The 25,422-nt window shown below is 33.5% G+C and overlaps 4 protein-coding genes across 5 annotated transcripts; 1 reads left to right on the top strand and 3 right to left on the bottom strand.

The window, feature by feature from the left end:
- Positions 1–1,039: 1,039 nt before the first annotated feature.
- On the bottom strand, positions 1,040–1,915 carry LOC138903251 (uncharacterized). Its single transcript, XM_070191187.1, has 2 exons — positions 1,400–1,915; positions 1,040–1,099 (listed from the first exon to the last, which is right to left on the bottom strand). Exons 1-2 carry the CDS (start codon positions 1,913–1,915, stop codon positions 1,040–1,042), a joined length of 576 nt encoding a protein of 191 aa, XP_070047288.1.
- Positions 1,916–4,668: 2,753 nt separating this feature from the next.
- LOC138903252 (uncharacterized) lies at positions 4,669–5,148 on the bottom strand. The gene has a single exon (XM_070191188.1). The coding sequence runs from the start codon at positions 5,146–5,148 to the stop codon at positions 4,669–4,671; it is 480 nt and encodes a 159-aa protein (XP_070047289.1).
- Positions 5,149–11,635: 6,487 nt separating this feature from the next.
- Positions 11,636–18,022, top strand: LOC104106865 (2-oxoisovalerate dehydrogenase subunit alpha 1, mitochondrial-like). Of its 2 annotated transcripts, XM_009615514.4 has the most exons (9): positions 11,637–11,880; positions 13,573–13,710; positions 13,960–14,142; positions 15,520–15,677; positions 15,770–15,869; positions 16,272–16,383; positions 16,661–16,800; positions 17,374–17,556; positions 17,643–18,022. In XM_009615514.4, the coding sequence occupies exons 1-9, from the start codon at positions 11,680–11,682 to the stop codon at positions 17,808–17,810; spliced, it is 1,383 nt and encodes a 460-aa protein (XP_009613809.1). In that variant the 5' UTR covers positions 11,637–11,679; the 3' UTR covers positions 17,811–18,022. The 2 variants fall into 2 exon arrangements, with proteins under 2 accessions (XP_018629879.1, XP_009613809.1); XM_018774363.3 differs by lacking the exon at positions 13,573–13,710 and having other exon boundaries at positions 11,636–11,880.
- A 2,090-nt stretch (positions 18,023–20,112) lies between these two features.
- On the bottom strand, positions 20,113–23,094 carry LOC104106864 (small ribosomal subunit protein bS6c-like). Its single transcript, XM_009615513.3, has 2 exons — positions 22,574–23,094; positions 20,113–20,525 (listed from the first exon to the last, which is right to left on the bottom strand). The coding sequence occupies exons 1-2, from the start codon at positions 22,931–22,933 to the stop codon at positions 20,286–20,288; spliced, it is 600 nt and encodes a 199-aa protein (XP_009613808.1). The 5' UTR covers positions 22,934–23,094; the 3' UTR covers positions 20,113–20,285.
- Positions 23,095–25,422: the final 2,328 nt, after the last annotated feature.

Genomic DNA, 25,422 nt, shown 5'->3' on the forward strand with positions numbered 1-25,422 from the left:
GATTGATCATTGGGAGAAAGATTATGAAGCTCTTGAAGATAAGTTGACACTCGATGTGAGTTGGGCTTTTTTGAATACCCGCCTCGAAACTTTGATAGAGGCTAGCCAGGAAGGCTTCGACCTGAATGTTAAGATTGCCAAAGCTAAAGAAACGATTAAAAAAACTCAACAAAGTCAAAGATTTTCCTCACCTGAGATTGATGTTTCCGAAGGTGACGATCCTATTCCTGGTGAAGTTAGTGCTCAAACCCCTACTCCCCAAGCTGAATCTTCTCCCGTTACTGATGATGCCACATTGGATGTTGCCCCTTAGTTTTATTTGAAACTTTTTGATGGGAAGTTTTTTTTTCTTTTTGGAATGGATGTTAGTTTTTACCCCTATCTTATTTTGGGGTTTGATAACAAACAAGTACCTTAGTTTTGGCCAAGTTTAATATATAAATCTTTGCTTATTTTGATGTTGAGTTTTTTTTTTGTACTCTTTGGCTTTTAAACATGCATTTAAAATGCTTTAATATTTCGTAATTTTGATAGACACGAATTTTTATAAAAGATGGCCCTTTTATAAGTGACACTAATGAAGAAGACGTCTCAACTTCATATTGGTGTAAATATATGAAAGTAGTAGAAAAAGGAATACTTTAAGGAAGTTTCATGAATAATTTGAGGAGGTTTCATGCTTTGAACTTTCAAATTTTATATAACACTTTTCATGTATACAAATAGCTTTTTGTACAACATCTACAATTATTTCATAACTATTTTTTTTGTAACAAGTTTCAAAATTTCGGGTCTATTTAGTAACCCGCGACTAATTATTGCCCTTAACCTATCAACTCGTAGGAACTTGAAATATATCTTGTGTCCATCTTGTATCTTTCCCACGAGTTTATACCTTATCAAGGCTATTTTAAAGGTTTTTGACTCAGGCTTGTTTTTTGGCTCTTGGTTAGCTCTTGACTTTTGACTTTTGGGCTGATCCAGGCTTGAATTCTGAATTTTAGTCTTCTTTGCCTTTATATATACAATCCCCCAAGTGTTAGAGCTTTGAAATATGAAATCTCAAGCACTTGATTGTTCCTTCCATTTGGTCCATTTCCTGAAAAGGAAAATACATACGGGACTCAGAGTTATACATTTAGATGATGACTGCTTAACCCTTTTTATTCCATCAGAAAGGTTATAACCTAGACCGGGAATAATTCTGTATTCCGCGTGTCTTTCGGGTCTAATGTCATCATTTGGTATGGGCTAGCTTTTTGCCTATCATCTAAAATTGTTAGTATAATTTAAAAGAACAAAATAAAATCACAATTGAGCGATACCTAACAGTGGGTACTTCCTTTGCCTAGAAGTAATACTTTTTTAAATGAACAACATTCCAATTCGACGGTAGTACCTTGCCTTCCATGGTTTCCAACTCATAAGCCCCTTTTCCAGCGATGCTTTGAATCTTGTAAGGACCTTCCCAATTTGAACTCAACTTCCCTGCACTAGTTGCTTTTGTTGTTTGAAAAACTTTTTTGAGAACGAAGTCTCCAATCTTGAAGTATCTAAGATGAGCTTTCCTGTTGTAGTATCGCTCAATAATTTGCTTCTGAGCTTCCATTCTTATTAGAGCAGCTTCTCTCTTTTCCTCGAGTAAATCTAAATTCGTTCTTATCTCTTCACCATTTGATTCATCAGTTACTTGTGTAAATCTCATACTTGGATCACCTATTTCAACTGGAATTAAGGCTTCAGCACCATAAATAAGTGAAAATAGAGTCTCTCCCGTGCCTATCTTTGATGTCATTCGATAAGCCCATAATACTCCTGGTAGCACCTCAGGCCACTTGCCTTTTGATTCCTCTAATCTCTTCTTCAAATTATTAATGATAATCTTATTTGTTGATTCAGCTTGTCCATTGGCCATGGGGTGATAAGGTAAGGAAGTTATTTGTTTAATCTGCCAACTCTGAAAAAGTTCTGTGACTTTCGTGCCTATGAACTGTGGGCCATTATCACATACGATTTCTCTTGGCACTCTAAATCGGCATATAATGTTTCGCCAAATAAAGTTTATGACTTCCTTCTCTCGTACCTATTTGAAGGCTCCTGCCTCTACCCATTTAGAAAAATAATCTGTTAATACTAACAAAAACCGTACCTTTCTTTTAGCTTGTGGCAATGGTCCCACGATATCCATCATCCACTTCATGAATGACTATGGGGAAATAACCGTATATAATAGCTCTGCTGGGCGATGCATGTTATTACCATATCGTTGGCATTTATCACACTTTGCCATAAAACTTTCTGCATCTTCTTCCATTTTCGGCCAGTAGTATCTTGCTCTAATTAAAGTCTTTACCAAGGATCTTCCTCCTGCGTAATTTCTATAATGTCCCTCATGTACTTCTCTCATCACATATTCTGTCTGAGCAGGTCCGAGGCATCTTGCTAAAGGTCCTCCGAATATTTTTTGATATAAATTTTCTCGAATTAAGCAGTAACGGGCAGCTTTTCGTCAAAGTAACTGAGACTCTTTCTTGTCTTCAGGTAAGGTTCAATACTGCAAAAAATTAACAAATTCGTTTCTCCAGTCCCAAGTTATATTATTGAAATTTATCTCATTTTTATCTTGGTCGAGTGCTGAATGAAACAAATGTATTACGATAGTAATTTTTGCATTTGTTATTTCCGTAACTGACGCGAGATTCACTAGTGCATCTGCTTCCGCATTCTCTTCCCCGGGTATTTACACAATTTTCCATGTCTGGAATTGTCTTATCAATTCTCGTGCCTTTTCCAAATGTTGCTACATTCGTGCCTCTCTAGCTATATAAGTCCCCTGCATCTGGTTAACTACCAGCTGGGAATCACTTTTAATTATGATTTACTCTATAGCCAATTTTAGTGCCAGTTCCAAACCTGCAATTAAAGCCTCATACTCTGCTTCATTATTAGTAATTGGATAGCATTTTATTGCTTGTCTTATACTTTCTCCCGAAGTTGGTATTAAAATGATACCTAAACCTGCTCCTTTAACATTCGATGAGCCATCAGTAAATAAAGTCCATGTACCTGGACTAAATCCGGTGAATACATGTAGTTCCTTTTCTGTTTCAGGAACTATTTCTGTGCTAAAATCCGCTACAAAATCTGTTAAAATTTATGATTTTATTGCAGTTCTAGGTTGGTACATAATATTATATTCATTGAGTTCTATAGCCCATTTAGCTAATCTTCCTGACAATTCTTGTTTATGTAGTATATTCCTTAGAGGGTAAGCAATTATTACAGAGATAGGATAATATTGAAAATAAGGTTTCAACTTTCTAGATGCCATAACTAATGCTAAAGCAAGTTTTTCTAAGTGAGGATATCGAGTCTCAGCATCTAACAAAGATTTACTAACATAATAAATTGGAGATTGTTTACCTTTATCTTCTCGTACTAAAACCGTACTTACTGCCATTTCTGATACTGCGAGATAGACGAGTAGCCTCTCTCCATCCTTTGGTTTAGCTAGCAGGGGTGGATTTGATAAATATGCTTTTAAATTTTTAAGGGCGTGTTGACATTCATCAGTCCACTCAAACTGATTTTGCTTTTTCAATACTGAAAAGAATTTTAAACTTTTCCCCGATGATTTGGAAATAAATCTTCCCAAAGCTGTTATTCTCACTGTCAGCCTTTGTACCTCTTTTTTGCTCGTGAGTATATCTGGAATTTCTTCAATGGTTTTGATCTGCGTAGGGTTCACTTCAATACCTCTGTTAGATACAAGAAAACCTAAAAACTTACCTGAAGCCACGCCGAAGGCACATATTTCTAGATTTAATTTCATATTATATTTGTGAAGAACTCTGAAGGTGCTTGAAAGATGTTGAAAGTGATCTCCTACTCGTGCAGATTTGACTAGCATATCATCAATATAGACTTCCATAGTCTTTCCCATGTATTCTTGAAATATTTTGGTCACCAATCTTTGATACGTGGCCCCAGCGTTTTTCAAACCAAAAGGCATAACTTTGTAACAATAAGTCCCCATGTCTGTAATAAATGAAGTTTTTTCCTCATCTAGGGGATTCATCTTTATTTGATTATAACCCGAATATGCATCTCATCCTGAATCACTTGATTTTTGAAAGAGCCTTGCTTCCTCTTCTTTTGCTTGACAGGTAGGTACGAGGGATCTTCATTCAGTTTGTGAGTCATCTCATCCGGGGGTATACCTGTCATATCTGAATGCGACCAGGCAAAATAATCTTCATTAGCTTTTAAAAATTCAACTAACTTACCTCTCATTTCTGGGCTCAGCTTCGCTCCAATATAAACTTTTCGGTCTAGCCATTGCTCGAATAGTACAACAACTTCAAGTTCTTCAATCGTTGTTTTGATATTTTCATTCTCCTCTAGTTCTTGAATGACATCAGGTCTGAAATCTACATCTGTTTGCCTTGAGCCACTTTCAGCTGAGATCTGATTTACCACATCTTCGACGGGATTCTTGTTCGTATCTTCATTCATCGTGCACGAATCTACCACTGAATTAATATTTTTAGAAACTGTTGATCTTCGTGGATTTGCCGAATTCCCCATTGTGAAGGAAACTTAATGACTTGATGTAACGTATATGGTACAATATCCATGTCATGAATCCATGGCCTCCCAAGAATCACATTATAAGCCATGTCCATGTCTATTACTTGGAATTTCGTATCCTTGATAACTCCTTCTGCAAATGTGGTAAGCACTATCTCCCCCTTTTGTAATAACGGTTGAATTATCGAATCCAGATAAGGATCGTGCTTTTGGTACTATCTTGTTGCCCATTTGCATTTCATTCACCACTCTTAGAAGAATAATATTCATGGAGCTACCTGGATCAATCAAAACTCGTTTTACATTAGTATCATGTATAAGTAAATATATTACCAGTGCATCATTGTGAGGTATTATCAAGCCATTTGCATTTGCATCATCAAATGTTATATTATCTTCTTCCAAAACTTGGCGAACTCGCTTCCCCTGGGTCACAATGAATTTTGACGTCTTTTTCGCAGCTGTGTATGTTACACCATTGACTTCTTCCCCTCCGCTTATCACGTTAGCTGTTCTTTTTGGAGACGGAGGTTTTAGAGGTTCTTGTCTATTTTTCATATAAGATTGCTTGCCTTTCTTGCTAAATAAGTCGGTTAATAACCTTGCTTTAGCAAATGCTCTACTTTACCTTGTAATCATCTGCAATCCGCTGTTTTATGGCCATGGTCATTATGAAACTCGCATCAGAAATCTTGATTTCTTCTGCTTGGGGTTTGATCTCATTTTCTTTGGCCACCGAACCTTATCTCCCATACTCCTTAAAATATCTACCAACTCAGATGTGCTAATATTGAAACTGTAATCACCAATCCTTGTATTCGTGTTGGTATCTCTATCACGTACATCTCGTTCTTTTCTGAACCTGGATGATGATCCCGCATCTCTATTCCTCGATCTAGGGTTAGACCGTACATTTTCTGGTTTGGATCGTGAGTCCCGCTTTGCGGGTCCCATATAAGGCTCGTACCTATTTTTACCAGACCTTTTTTCAAACCCTGACCGCCTTGAATTTGTTCTTTCATCAACCCTTGACTGTGCGACGATGTCTTTTTCAATCCGCAACTTGGTGATGTACCTGTTATATACATCGTTCCATGTTGTAGCAGGGAATTCTCGTAAGCTTTCCTTGAGTCTTCTCGTGGCTTCTGAGCTCTTTTCATTCAAATTACTTGCGAACGCCATGGCTTCCCAATTATCAGGTACTCGTGAAAGCATCATTCTTTCACATTGAAATCTATCCACAAATTCCTTGAGTAACTCAGTATCTCCTTGTTTTACCTTAAAGATATCTTCCATCCCCTTTTTATCTTTTTGAGCTCCCGAATGTGCTTTTATGAATAAATCTGCAAACTCAGCAAAAGAATCAATAGAATTTTTAGATAAAAGAGAATACCATGTTAATGCCCTTTTCGTGAGTGTTTCTCCAAATATTTTGACCAAAACTGACTCAATTTCTTGTTTGGTCAAATCATTGCCTTTTACGCCTGTTGTGAATGCAGTTACGTGATCTCGTGGGTCAGTTGTTCCATCATATTTTGGGATGTCAGGCATTTTGAACTTCTTAGGAATGGGCAGTGGGGCCGCGCTCGGGTTCCAAGGTTGTTGTGAATATTTATCGATATCCACTCCCTTAATCACAGGTGGTACGCCAGGTATTTGTTCTATACGGTCGTTTTTCTCTTTCATCTGTTTTTGCAAAGTTAGTACCAAATTTTGTAAATCAGAGTTATTTGGTGTACCTGACCCCCCATCACGTGATTCAATAGGAGTTCCCCCGCTTCCTGAATTGGCAAGCCTCGAGCGTGAATTTTCTATAGTTGTCGTATTATTTGGGGGAGGAGTTGGTGGTGCAGTTGGCAATCCCCTGACAAAAGCTTGGATAGCATTGTTCACATGTTCGGCTATAAATTATTTTAAAGCATCTTGCTCGGCAGTCTGCTCGTCTCCATGTTGTTCATTTGTGTGAGACGAGGATCTTTCAGGTGTTTCTTCTCGAGAATGATGTGGAGATTCCTGTGGTGAAGGAATTGGAGGGGATCCTCCCTCCTGTTGGTTATTTTCGTTGACAGTTGATATAATTTAGTTGTGAGAAAGAAGGATTTGGAAAGTAAAAAGATTATTAGATTCCCGGTAACAAAACAAATTTGTTTAACCAAAAAAATAAGATCTTTAGTCAAAGCCTATTTTTAAAAGAACTCGGGTTACTGATAACCAAATAATTCCCTACTTCCTCAGTAATTTACTTAGAAGGAAATAAAGTTGACAAAAAGTAATTAAAAAGAAAGAATAATTGATTGTCCTGAATAAGCAAGTGAAAGTGAATATATTTCGATAGTACTCCGAACGTATCTTTACAAATGAGATTCTCCTCCCTTATATAGGAGTTTACAAATATAACATTTCCTCCTATTTATGGCGGAATCATTATGAGCTTTAACATCATTAATTGTACGTTATGATTGGTAATCGTAACTGTCTATGAAGATTTTATAACGATTTTGATTCCCCTTCTTCATTAATTGTAGGTCCGTGAATCTTCCCTTTTTCCAGTCTTGATTCATTCCGCTCGTGCCTCTTCAGCAATTGTTTTAGGTTCGAATATTGATTCTCCATTATCTCGTGGGTGTTTGCCTCGTACCTCTTGCGCTTCATACATCTTTTAAATGAAATATGTCAGTTGTCATTTCCTCATTGTTCCACGTATCATGCTCTGTCAGCTAAATATAATTCCGCGTGTATCATTTATTTACCACCAATACAGGGAGCAGAGGAAAAGAAATCGAATCCGAAGAACATAGGCTTTCATTGAAAAAAATTAAAAAATTGATACTATTCCTGTTTCAAATTGAATGCGCATCTATTCGTTTTAGTTTGTGTAATTAGTTCGTTTTCTAGGTGTGTTTGGTTTAGAGAAAAGAGATTATTTTCTGAAACCAATCTGTCTGTCTGTCGGCTGTATAAATATTTATAAATTAGTATTAAAAAATATATTAAATATCTATAAATATTTAACTGTAAATCAAGTCTTATTGTAGTACTTCCACTGATCTATTTCACTTGGTCATGTTTATCTTCTACACGCCCCTTAAGAAAATATTAAATACAAAAATAATTTGGCTAACTTACCCTTATTTATTTTCTACCATATTAATATCTCTCCTTATTTATTAGAATAAGATAAAAGATGAAAACTGTTAATTATTCTATCTTACTTTTCTAAAATAACAAGTATTTTGGACCAATTATTTTTAATTACTACAATAAGTAAAATAGATCGGAGGAAATATTAATTCAAAATATGTAATTGTAGGAATGTATAAATTTCAAATTATAATTACACCTTCCCACTAACGTCTTTTTTAGTTTACAATGTCACCTCAAGGAATTTTTCATGTTAGGCTTCTAGCCAGTGGCGGATTCACCCTTTAGGATGGGGTGGTATGACACCCGCTAGGTTAGTAAAATTATTCTATATTTATGTAGAAATTTTCTTAAACTAGGTTCAATATTTGATCCTGTCACCTCCAGTCGCAAACTAGATAAAGGTGTCATGACTGATATACCTTTTTAAAAGCTTTTCTCGTGTGTAAAATTCAAGTTTGAATTTATCTTGAATCTTATTTGACTTTCCCTTTTGTGCTTTTTATTTCCTTTGTCCCAGTTATTTTTCTTTTTGGATACCTCCCAACTTTCTCTTTGTTGTTTATTATTTTTTATATTTTTTTTCCACTATTCTATTATTTTATTTGTGATCTTTAGCAAGAACACTCATAAAAGAGCATCCAAAATTTAAAAATTTTCATAAAATAACTCTTAATCACAAATCTTTTAGTTTTTTTCTTTCAAAATAAAAAAAACTTGGGTCTTGATCGGAATTTTTGATTGAGATAAAATTTAATTTTTGTAATTTCTTTTTTCTATTATAACATAAAAAAATGTGCTATTCTATGGTTCTTAAATATAATTTAAATCTCTTTACTATTAAATTATGATGAATATTTCAAGCATTGCCTAAAAAAGTATGAGATTTATGAATTTAATTTTTGGGATCTTGTAGTTTATTTAATTTTACATTTACCTATGGGGTATAATTTATCTATTGAAAATAATTTTTTTATTTTTCTTATTCTGATTGATGGAATTCCCTTATGAAGATGTTATTTATTTGTGCATATTTATTTTTAGCATAAAAAAAGATGTATTTTTCTAGTGAAAATATTGATTTTACTTATATTTTTAATAATAAATGTATGATTCATTCTTTAAAATGCTTATGTCATTTGCTTAGATGTAATTTTCATACAAAAAAAAATAATATACCTAGTGAAAGCTCACAAGTAGGGTCTGAAAAAGAGATGTAATTTTTATATTTGTAAATAAAAAATACCTATTAAATTGCCCGAATAAACTAAACAAAATGAACCTAACAAACGTTTCGAATAAACTCTATATTGATTATCATAAGGTGTACATTACAGGAAATTGTGGCACCCGCCACCTTCAAATCCTAGATCCGCGTAAATGACCAACCAAAGTTTTGATGTTTGGCCCTGACGTCATTTGCAAATACTTTCAACTTTCGGTAGGTACATCTTTATGATTTTATTAATGCGTAGCAGACGTTGCATAGTGTAGTTATACTGAAAGGGTTTTTTTGCTTTTGATGAAAAAGGAAATGTCTTTCTTTTTCTTTTTCCATTTTTGTGCAAGCTATGGGCAAGAACAGAGGAGGGGAGTTGGGGACTTTACCAAGTTAAGGAAAGGGTAAATGTTACGATCATCAATTATCTCCGTCTCATTTATAGTGCGCACAGTTAAAGTCAAAACAATTTAGATTTTGAGTGGACCAATCCACCTCGACATCGACCCATTAACTTGTAGGACAATTTTTTGTAGTAATATGTTGCAGAGGCATGCAAGAATTAATGCAAGTAAGTCCTTGCACATACATTTCACTTAAAAAAATATTATAGTTTTGTGAGCGGGAAAATTTTGCTCATTTTAAAAATTGTTTAAAAAACTTACAAAATTTTATGGACAAACACATTTTTGAAAAAAAAATTTATAAACAAACGGGGCTTAAATAGGTGTTTACCAATCCCTTAAACTAAAAATAATTGATAGGTATATAATATATGCATAATCTATGTATTATTTATAATTTATATGTACCAACTAGAAAAAATAAAGCTGAATTGAACTGACTAGTTGCGTAAATATCCCATTTTTTCATCGCTACTTTTATATGAGCATCTTGGTACCTAATCTATATGGTCTGTATGTTGTTTTGTCCCATTCTTTTAATAGTAGTAAGTAGTGTTTTGTACCCGCCCGCCTAATTTTGTAAATTAAAAATAGGGATTTTTATACAAATAGTCGGTCTATTTATTGTTTACTTTTTCTAGCCATATACATAGATTATACATTGAATATACATAATTATACACATATAATACATAAATTATGCACATATTATACATCCACCAACTATTTTTAGTTTAAGCAATTGGATGGACGGCTTTTTGGGTTAATTCTTCTTAAAAATAGCCGTCGAATGTATAATATATATGTAACTAAGTATAATTAATGTATAATCTATGTATACCGGTTAGAAAAATAAACAGTGAATCTCGCTGACTATTTGTGTAAAAATCCTTTCTTTTAATGTGCGCATAATTTAGTAAAGGAGTCGTTTAGTCTGCAAACAAGTTATACTAAGATTATAATATAAGAATTAAATAATAATGAGATTATTTCATGAATAATTTTTTCCTATAGATATTTAGTGTATTAGATTAAAAATGAGATATACATGATTTAAAATAAATTATGTGCTTGATTTTACATTTAATAATCTTGGATAAATTTTATTTTTACATTCTTAAAGGACTTCGGAAGAAGAATCTTCGAGTCACAAAAATTTATCGTCTAATTTAGTTATACTGGGATTCGCTCAAGATAGCTATATTAAAATCATAACTATATAAATAATCCCAAATTACTTATATGAGAATAAAAAAATTTCAACCAAACATAAGATAAAATAATATCATCATTTATCTCGAAATTATTATCATTATTCCTTTGGCCGAACCATCCTAACTTTTTTAAAGAGAAAAAGGTTAGATTTACTTTCGAATATTGTCTACATTTAACATCCGTTATATTATCCGGCCAAATTTAACTCTACCTCTCGCAAATTTTACAAAATTACCTCTAACCCTAGAGCCACAATCTCTTAAAAAATAGCCACAATCTTGTAATTCCTTTGTAAAGCTAGCACCCTCCTGGTAGATCTCAAATGGAATCTTATTTTTAACATCATTAATATTTTAACACAAAAAAAGAAAGAAAGAAAAACCATGTGCCTAACATATGATTCATTTACTGCCTTTTCTACTTGGCTCAAAATCGATTATCATTTATAAATCATTTTGGATGAAATAAAACCTATCCATATAGCTCTAAATCTTTCCCTAACCACTAACATGAACATAAATTGAAGCTCTCTTATTCCATTATTTCTTTTTTCCTCTCTCTGCGACCTATGTTGATAAAATATTTCTTCTTAGTTCAGATAATTACTAGTTAATTACACATTCTTAATATGCAATCTCCCTATATGTTATATAATGTTGTATCCCTTTATAATCACGTATCCTTTTTCCTTTTCCTTTTCCTTCCCTATTTTTATGTAGCTAAAGACATTTTCAAAGTGTACATTTATTATATTTGACTTTATTTTAGTGCATACAGTTATTTTAAAACCGAATTTCTCTCTATCATTTTTTGGTTTTCCGTCGGTGTCCGATACCCGGATTTGAATCCCAAATTTCTTTCTATTTATTTGAAGGGGAGCTTTGGAGCAACGATAAAATTGTCTGCGTGTGACCTATATAGGTCACGGGTTCAAGCCGTGGAAGTAGCCACTAATGCTTGAATTAGGGGAGTCTGTCTATAACTCTATATCCTAAAGAGGAAACTCGTTCGTCCTTTAACAATATTGGAGTAGTGCATGTTTAGTATTCTTCAATATATAAAACCAATCTTCTAGCTCTTTTCTTTTCATTTCTCCCACAAGCAACATCAATGGCCATTTGGATTTCAAGATCAATTACAAGAATCTTTAACCATTCTCTTCAAAGGGCTTGTCCCTTGTCTCTTTTCCACCAGAGAAGTTCAAGGCCATTTTCCTATTTCGAGTCCACGAAAGGAAGAGAGCAAATAGAGTGCCCACACAACTATGAGAAGGATAATTATCATGTTGAAATTAATCTTGATGAGAACCAAGTAATGTTTGTTCACCTTCTTCTTTATACTATTTCCATTTTTATTCCACGCTGATCAATGTATAATCTTACTTTATTTTGTATTTTACTCCCACAGTGATATACTGACGATATGAATTTTTTTACACCTTTCTGGTAAGAAAAGATACAAGATTAACGCTCTAAAAAAATTACACTAGCAATGTAATTTAGGAATAATGGATTATCACATGTTAGCTGCTTTGTTTTTCATGTAACTAGTTTTCATTTGTTATGAATAATTTAATAAGTAGTTATGTTTTAATAATTAATATGATTGTGTTTAATTTTTTACGCTACTCACATATAAAAATACCAAAGGGATTACTAGCTACTTCCCCCATTACCTCCATTTCTAGAAAACTCACACCCTTAACACTGAGACCGCACCTTATTTATTTAATGTACATGTACCCTTTAGGTGGTAATATTATTCACTTTGAGTTCTAATATTATTCATAGGTTTAAATATTCTTAATTCCTTATGAGAAATTTGCTTCGGAAAATTAAAATTTTAATAATGATCCTAATTTACACAATGAGCACAGCATTGGTAAAATTGATCTAATATACTATTATACTGTACACTCCTTTCATTATAATCCCTTCATAATGCACTCACTGATGATAATTTAATCTGATAATAAGTCAGTTATAAAAATAAAATGACTGCGTTAATAGATTAATTCTCCTTTATTCGACCAGCCCCTTTGCAACGTTTCTCAATGGTACTATGGTAGTATGACAAGGGACTAGTAAATATATAAAGGGCGGTTTTCTGATCATATTCAACATCAAATTAAATTGGATGAAAAAAGAATGGTTTTGATAGTCTTTCTATCTCAAATAAATATAATGCAGTATCAAGATATAAAAGTAATTTCGTCAAAAATATTTAAAATGAGCCACTATTAATTTCACAAATACCCCCATTAGTTATTTTGTTACAGCAGGATTATTTTATTTTCTCATTCTAAATCTTTCCTTATGCACCTTAAATACAACTAGTACTATTTTCAGCTTGTAAAGTAGAGAAATGTATATTTTTGGTTGCTTCCAAAAATAATAGCGGACAATTTTTTTTTTGTTGTTAAAGTATATATGTGTATTATATAAAAAAAATTACATATGTTATATATATTCTCGGCTAGCAAATGCAATTAATATCAAACAACCAGCCAATTTTCTATTTTGCCTTGTAAAAGATGAATGAAATGAAAATCTTGGATTAAACCAGCTCAAAGAAGGGCTTAACATGGTGTGATATTATGAGTTTTGGGCTAAACACATACAATTTTTCCCAAAAGACCTCACATCATTAATAGATTCATATATCTTATATGTAGCTTTCCAATTTTTCAGCTACCAATTATTCACAAACCCGATAGAAATAAAGAACTACGGAGTATTTTTCCTCCCTATTTTCTTTTTGTGTTTGAGTTATAAACATTATATTCATGTTAGTATCAATCAGACCATGGATTTACTTTGTTTTTCTCTCACTCCTTTTTATGCTAAGAAGTTGATTAAGATGATATTGCGATAATTGTATTCACAAGCTTTTAAACTAGGATAGTTTTATTTTTTGTTTGAAAGAAACATTATGTTGATTTTCATCATTCTGTGAAATTTTTGATGATCCTATTTTCCTAGCTAATCAATACTCCATTACCAGGTCTTGGATTTCCCAGGAGGAAAAATTCCATTTACTTCTCAAATGAAATTCATTCCTGAATCATCCGAAACAAGGTTAGCTTGTTATCGTATCCTTGACAATAATGGCTATCTAATTCCAGGCAGTGTATTCGAGCAGGTAATTTCAATTCGGTAAAAATATTACGTGTACGTTGCATTTACACTAAATCAAATAATGCAGAACATTATTGTCTTTCATATAAATGTTTATCACTTAAATATAGTCAAATGATATGTTTAGTACTCAATTTTAATTTTTAACTGTTAAGGTAAAATTGTTTTTTTTTTTAAAAAACATTGGGTGCATGTAAATAGTTAAGTACTAGTAGAAATTAATTTTTAAGTAATGTCGTTTGCTGTTTGGTAGGTGAGTAAAGATTTGGCAGTGAAAATGTATAGAACAATGGTTACCCTTCAAATTATGGACTCCATTTTCGATGAAGCAAAAAAACAGGGCAGGTTATCCTTTTATCTAACAACTGTTGGAGAAGAGGTCATTAACATAGCTTCTGCTGCTGCCCTTACCCCAGAAGACATTGTGTTGCCTCAGGTAATTCGGCTGTCTTAATTCTCCAGCTCATTTTACTATCACATCACAATAAAATGCACACAACTAATTAGCTAGTTACAGTGGCGTACGCAAGAATTTTAGCAAGTAGTGTCAATATTTGAAGAGTCCATTACTTATATGGTCACTCAACTACCCGAAATTATCTACCAAATATATCTTTCTTTCGTTTGTAACAACAAAGTCACTTAATTATGTCAATAACACTCAGAAGGTCACTCAACTAGATTTCTCAAATTTTTGATCGCCAAATACCTATTTTACCCTCTAAATTATCAACTTTTATCTTCTTTTTATTTTTTTAGCTTTTTAATATGATAATTTTATATTTTTAATTTATATTATGGACTTACCTTAGAATAAATAAATTTTATTTATAAATTAAAAAAATTAAAATAGTATTTAAGCATATACAATATTGGAATAATAAAATATTGAGCATAGTAGAAAGTTAATTAGAACAATTTGTTCGTAATAATAATTTTGATATTAACAAAAATAACTCAAAAAATTATTTACACAATTGAGAATGAAAGAAAATAAAGGTTTTAAAATATATATTCCACGCACGTACTATAGAAAATAATTATTTAAAATAAAGGTATTTGGTAATATACATTACATATTCTTGAATATTATGCTCAATTATATTATTATTTTGACATTATATATGCTAGAAAAATATTTTTATTTTATAGGTAAGTTCATAATGTTGATTAAAAATAATAATATTGAAAAAGCAAAAGAAGAAGAAGATAAAAGTTAATAATTTAGAGGGTAAAATAGGTATTTGGCGATCAAAAGTTTGATAAATCTGGTTGAGTGACCTTCTGAGTGCTATAGACATAGTTAAGTGAGTTTGTTGTTACAAACGAAAGAAAGATGACTTTGGTAGATAACTTCGGAAAGTTGAGTGACCATTTGAATAATGAACTCAATATTTGAATGAATAAATTACTGTAATAGCAAGCAGTGGCATTTTTTAAATATTTATAGCTAATTTTTAATTTTATTTATTATTTTGTACATACATATTATTTAACAAACTTCGACGAATTGGTGTGCGTAGAACAAGGTGCTACCGGCCCTGGCTAGACAGTAGTAGAAGTAAAATGACACTGATTCTTCAGTACATATTTGAATTATTTTTTGTCTTAATTGTCCCTAAACTCGGCTATTTGATAGTCTTGACCATTGTTCCGTGACATGTCAGGTAAAATGTTATGCCTCAGCCCCCGCCTTTTAATTCGCTAAATGCAAATTTAAATATTTTATTATGAATTTATGATTGCAGTATAGGGAGCCCCTAAAGTTGTTTGGGATTGGGGCGTAATTATTGTTGTTATTGTTTTTTTGCAGTACAGGGAGCCCGGGGTTCTTTTATGGCGTGGCTTCACCCTACAAGAATTTGCCAATCAATTGCTTGGAAACAAGGGTGACAATGGGAAAGGCAGGCAAATGCCAATACATTATGGCTCTAACAAGCTCAATTACTTCACCGTTTCTTCAACTATTGCGTAAGAATCTATTTCCCAATTAGCACATGATTCAGATCATATATATCTCGTCTACTTAAGCAATTTAAGTATATTAATGTTCATTTCTCCAGCACACAGCTTCCACAGGCAGTAGGCGTGGCTTATTCTCTGAAAATGGACAAAAAGGAGGCTTGTGTTGTCACTTATTTTGGAGATGGCACCACTAGTGAGGTGATTTTGGATTAAGTGGGCGTTTGGACAAAAGAATTTATAAAATTCCAAAAAAAGAAAAAAAAAATTAAAGTGAAAATGGTATTTGAAAATTAGAGTTTTATTTGGACATGAATACAATTGGAGTTGTTTATGAATTTTTGTGAGTGATTTGAAGTGAAAATTTTGAAAAACAGTTTTTAGGAGTTTTTTAAATTTCTGAAAAATTCCGAAATTCAATTTCAAGTGAAATTTTAAAAATTTTATGGACAAATATTGACTCCGAAAAAAGTAAAAAAAATTCGAAGAAAAATGAAAAATTACTTATGGCCAAATGGGCCCTAAGTATAATATATTTATCACATTCTTAGTTGAAGATGAAGTGGTGTTTTTTAATGAGATTTGTCTTGAATTTTTTGTCAGGGAGATTTCCATGCTGCTTTAAATTTTGCGGCAGTTCTGGAAGTTCCTGTTATATTTCTATGTCGCAATAATGGATGGGCAATTAGCACCCCTGTGGCTGAACAATTTCGAAGTATTTCCCGAAACTCATACAATCATCAAAACTTAAAATATCTCAATTCTTATATTCATAGCACTCTTTTAATCAATACTTAAAATATTATTATCAACCTTTAATACTCAAAAAATCATCAAAACACTATACGATTTGCTAATATAATATCAATATTTAATGGAGTAACCTTCTTTTTTTCCAGAAAATATTTTCTGAGAACGACTTTCATCATACCAAACATAGTCTTAATACCACATATACTTAACTTATATTCTCCTACATTTCTTTAATGTAGGTGATGGAATCGCCATTAAAGGGCAGGGTTATGGAGTTCGAAGCATTCGAGTAGATGGCAATGATGCTCTTGCAGTTTATAGTGCTATTCGTTCTGCTCGTAAAATGGCAATAAAAGAACAAAGGCCAATATTAGTAGAGGTGTGAAATTCATCTTCTCATATATATGTTGTGATCCAACTAAATATAGTTCAAGTTACGGATCACGTTGAATCTGAAAACATCTATATAAAAACTAAATGGAAACTTAACTACTATTATATTAAAGGACAGCCCGATGCACAAGGCATCCCGTATTCACACAGGGTCCGAGAAACAGAGGGGGAGCTAGACCTTTGCTTACGGGTTCGGCCGAACCCGTTAACTTTTGTCCAAATCCTGTATTTATCTTGTGAAATCTATGGAATTTGTACAAATGATTAATTTAAAACCCAGTAACTTAAAAGAACTAGAATACTAAACACGTAAGCTTCAAATTTTGGTTTCGCCTTTGCCGGGGAAGGGCCGCACCCAAAGGGGTATGATGTAATGCAAGCATTAGTCGCTTCTTAACTCGAACTCGTGACCTATAGGCCACACGAAGACAACTTTACCGTTGCTCCAGGGGCCACTTCAGGAACTTGACTACTATTCAAATATAAAATCTTAGCAGTATTATGAACATATTATTCCTTTAAGGTTTTATGATAAAAACTTCATTTGTTCACTTATTAGGCCATGGCTTATCGAGTGGGCGACCATGCATCATCTGATGATTCTACCAAGTACCGATCCATGGAGGAAATCGAGTACCGGAGAAGACGAAGCTCAGTCGCCAGATTCAGAAAATGGATACAGAAAAATGGTTGGTGGAGCGATGAAGATGAATTCGAATTCCGGGGAAATATCAGAGAGCAGGTTCAAGATTCAAAATCCTAAAATGTGTATCTGATTTTGTTCTATCCTATTACAGTGTTTATTTGTTTATTATCTATTTATTGTAGGTGTTGCAAGCAATTCAAGCTGCTGAGGAAGAAGAGAAACCTCCGTTGGTAGATTTGTTTACTGATGTTTATGACCAGATTCCTTCAAATCTTCAAGAACAAGAGAGGTATATTAGAGATGCTATAAAGAGACGTCCAAAAGAGTATCCTTCTAATATTCCTCTATAGGCTATATATCTCCTCTTGTTGATATATTAATATGGTAATAGATAAGTACAGAAGCTTGCTACATTTTCTAGAATTTTCAATCTGAAATTGCCCCCCTTGAAATCCAGTAATGTCCTAAATGTAATATGATGCAGTAGTGTGTGTGTGTAATCTGAAACTGCACGAACTATCCAAGTTAAATGAAGTTTGAACTCGTTAATCGTCTTTGCAAATGGATGTTGTTGTATGTTCCTAAGGGTGGCAAGTGGACCAGTCCAGGCCTGGGACCGCGGGCCAAACGGGCTAAATGGGCCAGGACCGTTTGGCCCGATTTTAGTGGGCCTGGGCCGGTCCTATGATTTAGCCCGCCAAGGATCGGAACCGGTCCCTTAGCGGGCCAAACGGTCCCAACGGCTATTTTTATTTTATTTAAAAATATAGCCGTTGGCCTGTCAAAAATAGCCGTTGGCTATTTATAAAAAAGTCATTTAATCCCCCCCCCCAAACTTTGTTTTAACCCCAAACTTTTTATACATTTAGTATATATACTATACTATACTATATATACATCTTATATATAGCTTATCGAATATAGCTTATTACTTATATATATATATACTATACTATATATACATCTTATATACTATATATATTCGATATTAAATATTAAATATTAAAATTTAGGTCACAATTCTATAATAAAATTTACAAAGCATTGTCTTAGATATTTTTTTTAACATCCTTTTGTCTCTAATATCTATTTAATTTATTTTTTTTTTTTTAAATATGTTGGGCCCACTTAGTCCGTTTAGCATGCGGGCCGGGACCGTTTAGCCCGGGACCGTTTGACCCGTTAAATTTGGGACCGGCCCGGGTGCCAGCCCTATATGTTCCTACCATAAAGTAGTTTTTATGGCTTCAACTCTATTATATGAATAAAAGCGATGACATATTGTTCCTTTCAATAAGTAATCGACACAAGCAAAAAAAGACGATGCAATCAAGGTAGAAGCAAACTGCAAATAGATAACTGAAGAATTGAGAGTAACATAAACATTTTCTCCTTTAAAAAAAAAAAAAATCACACTTACTATTTTTCAACAAGAGGGGTTACTTTGATGGTAAGCAACCCCCACTTCCAACCAAGAGGTTGTGAATTTAGAGTCACCCCAAGAGGAAGGTGGGGAGTTCTTGGAGGGAAGGATGCCGAATTTCTATTGAAAACAATCTCTCTACCTCATGGTAGGGGTAAGGTCTGCGTACACACTACCCTCCCCCAGACCCCACTAGTGAGATTATACTGGATTGTTGTTGCCGTTGTACACTTACTATTTTTCATCATTTACTAATAGTAAGAATTAGTGTCAACGATCTATTATATATAACTATAATTTAGTTTTGGTTAACTATAATTAAGTTGACATGGAGCTACTATACGGCCAATACAGCTAGTTGGAAAAACTAATGGGGGATATCCTTTAAAACTAATGATCAAAATAATTACTACTATTTTAGGCTGGTATATCACAAAGATAGAGAACTGTTAGGCCATACACTTGGGTGCAAACGAGAAATATAGTTTCTCAACTTCTATTCTAAGTTGCTCGGACTCGGGTGCGGGAGTCCGATACGAATGCGGATCTAGAGGTCGGATCTTTCATGATCTACATTTTAAGATTCGGGGATATGGATACAGGTAGGGATATGGGTGTGACAATTCGGCTAAAAATAATTCAGATACCTAAAAGTAGAGTTATAAAAGTGTCTAAATTATGAGACATTATGTGGGACATTATGTGGTAAACTTAAGGTATTCCAAGGAGGAAATATTGATCAAGAGGAGAATCCGAGAAGGAGAAAAAAGGAAAAGGCCTGACATAAAAATTTCTATATACAAGGTATTCCATTTTCTTCAATTTCGCCCTAACTTTTGTTTTGATTATCTAACCTGAATTTCTCCGTCGATTTTGGTCAAAGTACCCAAAATCGATTGACCAAATCCGGTACAAATCTCACACCCACACCCCACGTCGTGTCGACACGGGTGCAGCACCAAAAGTGAAGAGTCCGAGCAACTTAGCTTCTATTAGGAGCAAATACAATCAAACAAGCCTCTCACCAGCCAGGCAGCCATAGATCGCGGGAGGGAAGGAGAGAGAAGAGGGAGATTATGTAACTTCTCATGTTTTAAATGGCAATTTTTAAGATCCTTAACGTATGAAATTGGCACCAAAGAAACTAGAAGAAAAGAGATGCACTGTGTACAAGCCTCAGATAGGACTATCAGCTGCTCAATAATTTAACCAATTACAATGAAGCCGAATTGGAGTATACAAAAGCAGAATGTATTTGCAATTTTCAGTAATCTTACAAACATTAGAAATTGATACATTCTGAAAACTTTCTGAAGATAACATTAGTGAGGTGAAATGAGCAATACCTGTCTCATCGCGGTCGTCCCCTTTCACCGCTAAACAAATCAATTAACTAATCTACCTAGTATTTTCTTTTCCTTATTTTGAAGCTGGACGATCGGATAACATCATCATCAGTATTAAGTGTTGCCTCAAGAGCTGTCATGGATTCGGGTTTGGTAAAGTAAGTAAATAGCAAGTAGATCCCGTCCAAGTAAGTATTGGTCTCTCCAGCTTTATTTTTCCTCCTGATGCTGTAGGCTAGGGGAATAACCCCTCGGTTGAACACCTCCACATACATGCCACCACCAGCAACAAGCAACTGTCCAAGGAAAAGAAAAGCAAAAAGACATTGGAAAACACTTGTCTAAGACCCTGTGGTCGAATCTTCTTTCAAAATCAACAATCTTGTGCAGTTGCACTTGAGGGAAAAAGACATCAGGACTTTGTATAGCTTTGTAATGCAAATACTATCAATCTATAATGCACAAAGATAGAGCTATTGACTATATGCATTAAAAGATCAGAATTGAAATAACAATTTAGAGAGCAATTCAAGGCTGAAATCAAAATGATACTGACCGGATGAAATTCTCTGAAAAAGAATCCAAATTAAGGTACTTATTGCTGAAATAAGAAGACATAGCTGATAAAGCAAAATGGTTATGTTCTAATTAAGCATACTTATTGACTTTAGACAGTAACTGGTTGGGGAGGGTGAAGGTGGGGAAGAGATATTGAATCTGAACTGATTGCAAGAAACAAAGTTATTCTGGTCAATCAGAAAAGGGAGAAAGGAAGAGGAGAGTTGTTGCGGCCCTAAAGAAGAAAAGCAGGTTTGCCACACTTTATGTAGGTGGAGACTTTGAGTTGGGTAGTGGAGGCTTAGAGAGGAGTCAGTTCTTAGATTTATCATTAGAGGTTGTATGTCAGTTTATTAAGGAGAAACGAAAGTAATACAAGCCATACTCTCATCGATTGGTTATGGGAACTTTTGGTGATGTGGGCTGAGGGGCGGTTACCAAACGAGAGAAAATGAGATCAGCGCTGCAAAAGGCATTGACGATGAGAGATTCCTATATACAGAAAAGGATAGATGGTAAAGAAATGTGTTTTTTTTCCCTTCCCTCCCAAACCCTGGTAGGTGGGGTTCAAGTAAGTTTTTGTATGGTAAAATAGAGCAGTTTAGCCGGAAAACAAGCAGATTGGAAACATTAGTGCTCATAGTTCCATCTATTTGACAGTAAATATCTTAAGTAAAATACTACTATAAAATTTGGAAAAAACATAGGTGGGAGGGTGGAGGACAGGAAGATGCATGCTTGTAGTTTCTTTGGTATAAATTTTTAACATATAAAGTTTCCTCGTTTTTCTTTTGGTATATCATGGATTTCACAAACTGCAGAACATTTTCTCCATTCATTTGTCTGTGAAAGATGAGACATAGTTCGTTGTCATTGAGTAATTCTTTTACGTGATTCTATGTAGTTTTCTCCCATTCTTCATCAAATCTCTATCTTTCTAATAGAAGTTGCTGTAGTTTTGAAAATGAGAGGGGCAAATTAAAATAACAAGCTTCAACATAGTGATAAGAGTAATAATGAAGATAGTGATAGCAATCTGTTGATCAAGATATTACATGCCAAGCATGTCTTTTTTCCCTTAAAAGTATTTCCCAGACTAGATAATCCTACAAGTGAATCAACTGTTGAGAGAGAAGAGATATCCCTCCCTCCACTGCTTTGCTTCTCTGTTTCTTTTTCCTTTTCTTCTTTTCTGTTCCTTAACGATCAACTACGAACAAATCTTTGTCACTAATCACAGATCAAACTAAGGCTACTGTACAGAATCATAGCTACTAGCTAGAAAACATAAACGAAGCAAATTTAGATGTTAAAGGTGAAATATCATCAAACATGGTCTATAGGTCATGTTTGGTTAACAATTAATTCAACGAAAGCATAGTACATAAAATGTAGCTTGTCTAGAACGTAAACTTAGAGCGAGACTTTTTTCATGTTTGGTTGAGTCTTCACTATTGTTCATCTCTTCAGCCTGAGAGCTGACAGGAAACACAGCATAAATTATTTCAGCTTACTATTTTCTTCCTGCATTCATTTTCCCTCCCTAATTCTCCAATACAAATGAGGGTAACTACATTCTGTCTCGAGCCTAGTTAAAATGTGCAATTTTCTGAACCATCAATTAACCTAGCCAAAAAATTATACTAATAGCACAGTTAACGCATAAAATCATATTTATATGCTATATCACATACAAATTTAACTTATATACCTAGACAGTATAAGGAATTTTAACAATGCACTAAAATTAAACAATGTACACACATCAATCTACAAATATATATACCTCTTCATACTTCTGGGTAAGAGCGAGTCGCTCATCTTCAGACATATCAGGCCTTAAAACCGCCATAGTTTCATATGGCCTCAATCCAGGAGGGCACTGGGGCTCCTCTTTATCTTCAACAGCGGTAATGCCCGACCCGGGAGCAGTTGGCGGGTCGTCATCTCCCCCGAACCCACGTTCAAAGAAGGAACCCGAAAATTCTAAAGTCTGAGCCTTCAGAATTAAACAAGAATGGTTCACATTTTTGGCATTGGAAGTTATGGGGAAAGTCGAGAATGGGTGAAAATGAGAAAGCGTTAAGAGGGGGTTCAATGAAGAGGGTGTGGAGGTCAAAGCTGGGGATAGTGAAGAAGAGAACATTTTCTTGTGACTTGGTTTTGATGTTACTGCATATGGTGAAGGTGTGGACCGAGAGTCGATTAGAAGAGCTGGAAGTGATGAAGAGATTGGATAAGGGGGGAAAGCAGAGTTGGTTCTAGGGTGGCAAACGGGGTGGAGTCGGGATATGGGCGGGTCAAACCGGGATAATGCAAAAATAGAACCGACCCATATTTAATAAGAATAACAAAAAATAAGTTAACAGGTATAATTCATATTATCCATTACCTCTTAAATATGATTACTTTTGAGGAGATTTTTCAAATATAAAATTTAAATCTATTAATTATTTATTTTCTAAGTAGATAATATATTTGACCCATTTTTTAAAAGTTTGTTATCCAACCTATTTTTTAATATATAATAAATGAATAACTATTTTTTTTTAATTATTTTATACTACTAATTGATTTGATGTGTTGGCAGAGAAAAATATACTTTTCTGCATGATTATTTACACCTTGTAGCCGCTTATGCGTGTTTTTACCTTAAATTTAGCCACAATTTAAAACAAGTATTGCAAACCTAGTCATTATTTGCACATAGGCTTCATCTTCTACTTCCTCGTCTTCCTCTTCTTTCCTGCTTCTTCTTTAGCCTCCCTCCTATTCTCATGGACTTAGTTGTCTAAGTTAGGTGCATCAGTTCGAACCTCAAACTAGTAGGTTGCGTTAATTCGAACTACGAAGGCTATTAATTTGCACCAGTTCAAACTTCATAGCTCATACTAGTAGTTTGTGTGGTTTGAAGTTTGGCTAAGGCTAATGTTGCACTAATTTTTAATTTGTGATTATATTTTAAAGAGCTACATTAAAAGTGATTATTTGTGCATATGGCCCATTTTCCACGTGCTATAATGTGGTATTCGTTTTAATTAGAATATCTCATGATCATCCAACCCAACTAAAAAGCCCATGAATACCTTGGTTGGACTGGCCAGCTTCGAAAAGTAAAAATAGCACGTGCTAGTCAGTTTTCGGACTGGTAATTCAAAAATAGCCAGCGTTTGTAAAGTAATTGAAAAATAGCAACTATTTTGCTGCAATACAGACCGGTCCAGCATAATATACTGGAAATCGGTGCACATGTGTATGAACTTCCAGCATATTATGCTGGAACTCCAACACGCGGAAAGTTCCAACATAATATACTGGAGATTGGAGCACATGTGTATGAACTTCCAGCATATTATGCTGGACCAGTATATTATACTGGAACTCCAGCATATTATGCTGGAATATTTTCCGAATTTTGAATAGTGTTTTCATTCAGATTTATCTTTACATGAAAATGATTAAATTTCGATTATTTTTGAAACTGTGGCTATTTTTTAATTATCACTTGTAAATCTGGCTATTTTTGAATTTCTTCCCTTCGAAAAGGATATGAAAGAAGTTATCAAATGACAAATATTCTTGGTCAGATTGGCCAGCCCCTAAATAGCTACGAATTAAGCTATCAAATGAAAAATTATCGGGCTAAGTGTATTGGAAATTTGGAACCATTTTTAAGGTAGCTGTTCAAAAAATATTCAACATTTGCAGAGTATTTAAGATATAGCCACATCTCGAGCAGCAAAGACCCGCTATTTTAAATTTCAAGACACTTTTTGAAATTTTAGGACATGAGTTCCAGCTTCAAGACACAAGCCTGAACTTCAAGACACAGTTTCACTTAATTAGTGATTTTATGTTGTCCAGATAACAAATATGTTATTATTTATAGTTCAATTATCAAGCAAGTGAAGGAGAAAATATGTATCTGTTGCGAATGAAAAGAATTAAAACGATGAGAGCTACAAAGCACTTCTTGCTCTGCTTCCATAGTGGTGACGCAAAATATTTATAAAGTCTTTTTTTTATTTTTCTTCAACACTAGTATAAGAACCCGCGCGATGCGCGGATAATATGATATAATATTAATCTTATAAAATTATGATCTAATATATCATATTAACTTAATCAATATTAGTTGTATTTTATTATTTAATATAGTGTGCAAAAATATAACACAATCTATACAAAATTAAAGGATACACGTCATATAGTAATCAAATAAATTATTTGAACCTTTTTATTTTTATTATTGAATTAGCAAGTACTTAGTACTACTGATAATTTTCTTGAGTGTTATTTATTTATCTTTTATTTTTTAACTAATTTAAAATATAAATATCATAAAATTATCTCTATCCCCCTCTTTTCGTATATTCATTTCTACTGTAATACTTATTTGATTAGTTTTCTAAATTTGTATTTTATTAAAAATTTAAATAATGTAATATTTTTTACTAAATTATAATTTTGAATTCATCAAAAGTATAAAGAGATGCTATATATATAATATGCTTATCTTATGTATAATATCCTAATAGTATCTTTATATTTTTGTATTTATCATTTGAATTGAAAGTTTCTTTATTTTTTTATTTTGTTTTTTTTAATAATTCTAAAAGTCCAACTTGAAACTAC

Source organism: Nicotiana tomentosiformis, chromosome 12 (assembly GCF_000390325.3).
Source record: "Nicotiana tomentosiformis chromosome 12, ASM39032v3, whole genome shotgun sequence".
In the NCBI taxonomy this organism is placed as follows: Eukaryota; Viridiplantae; Streptophyta; class Magnoliopsida; order Solanales; family Solanaceae; genus Nicotiana; species Nicotiana tomentosiformis.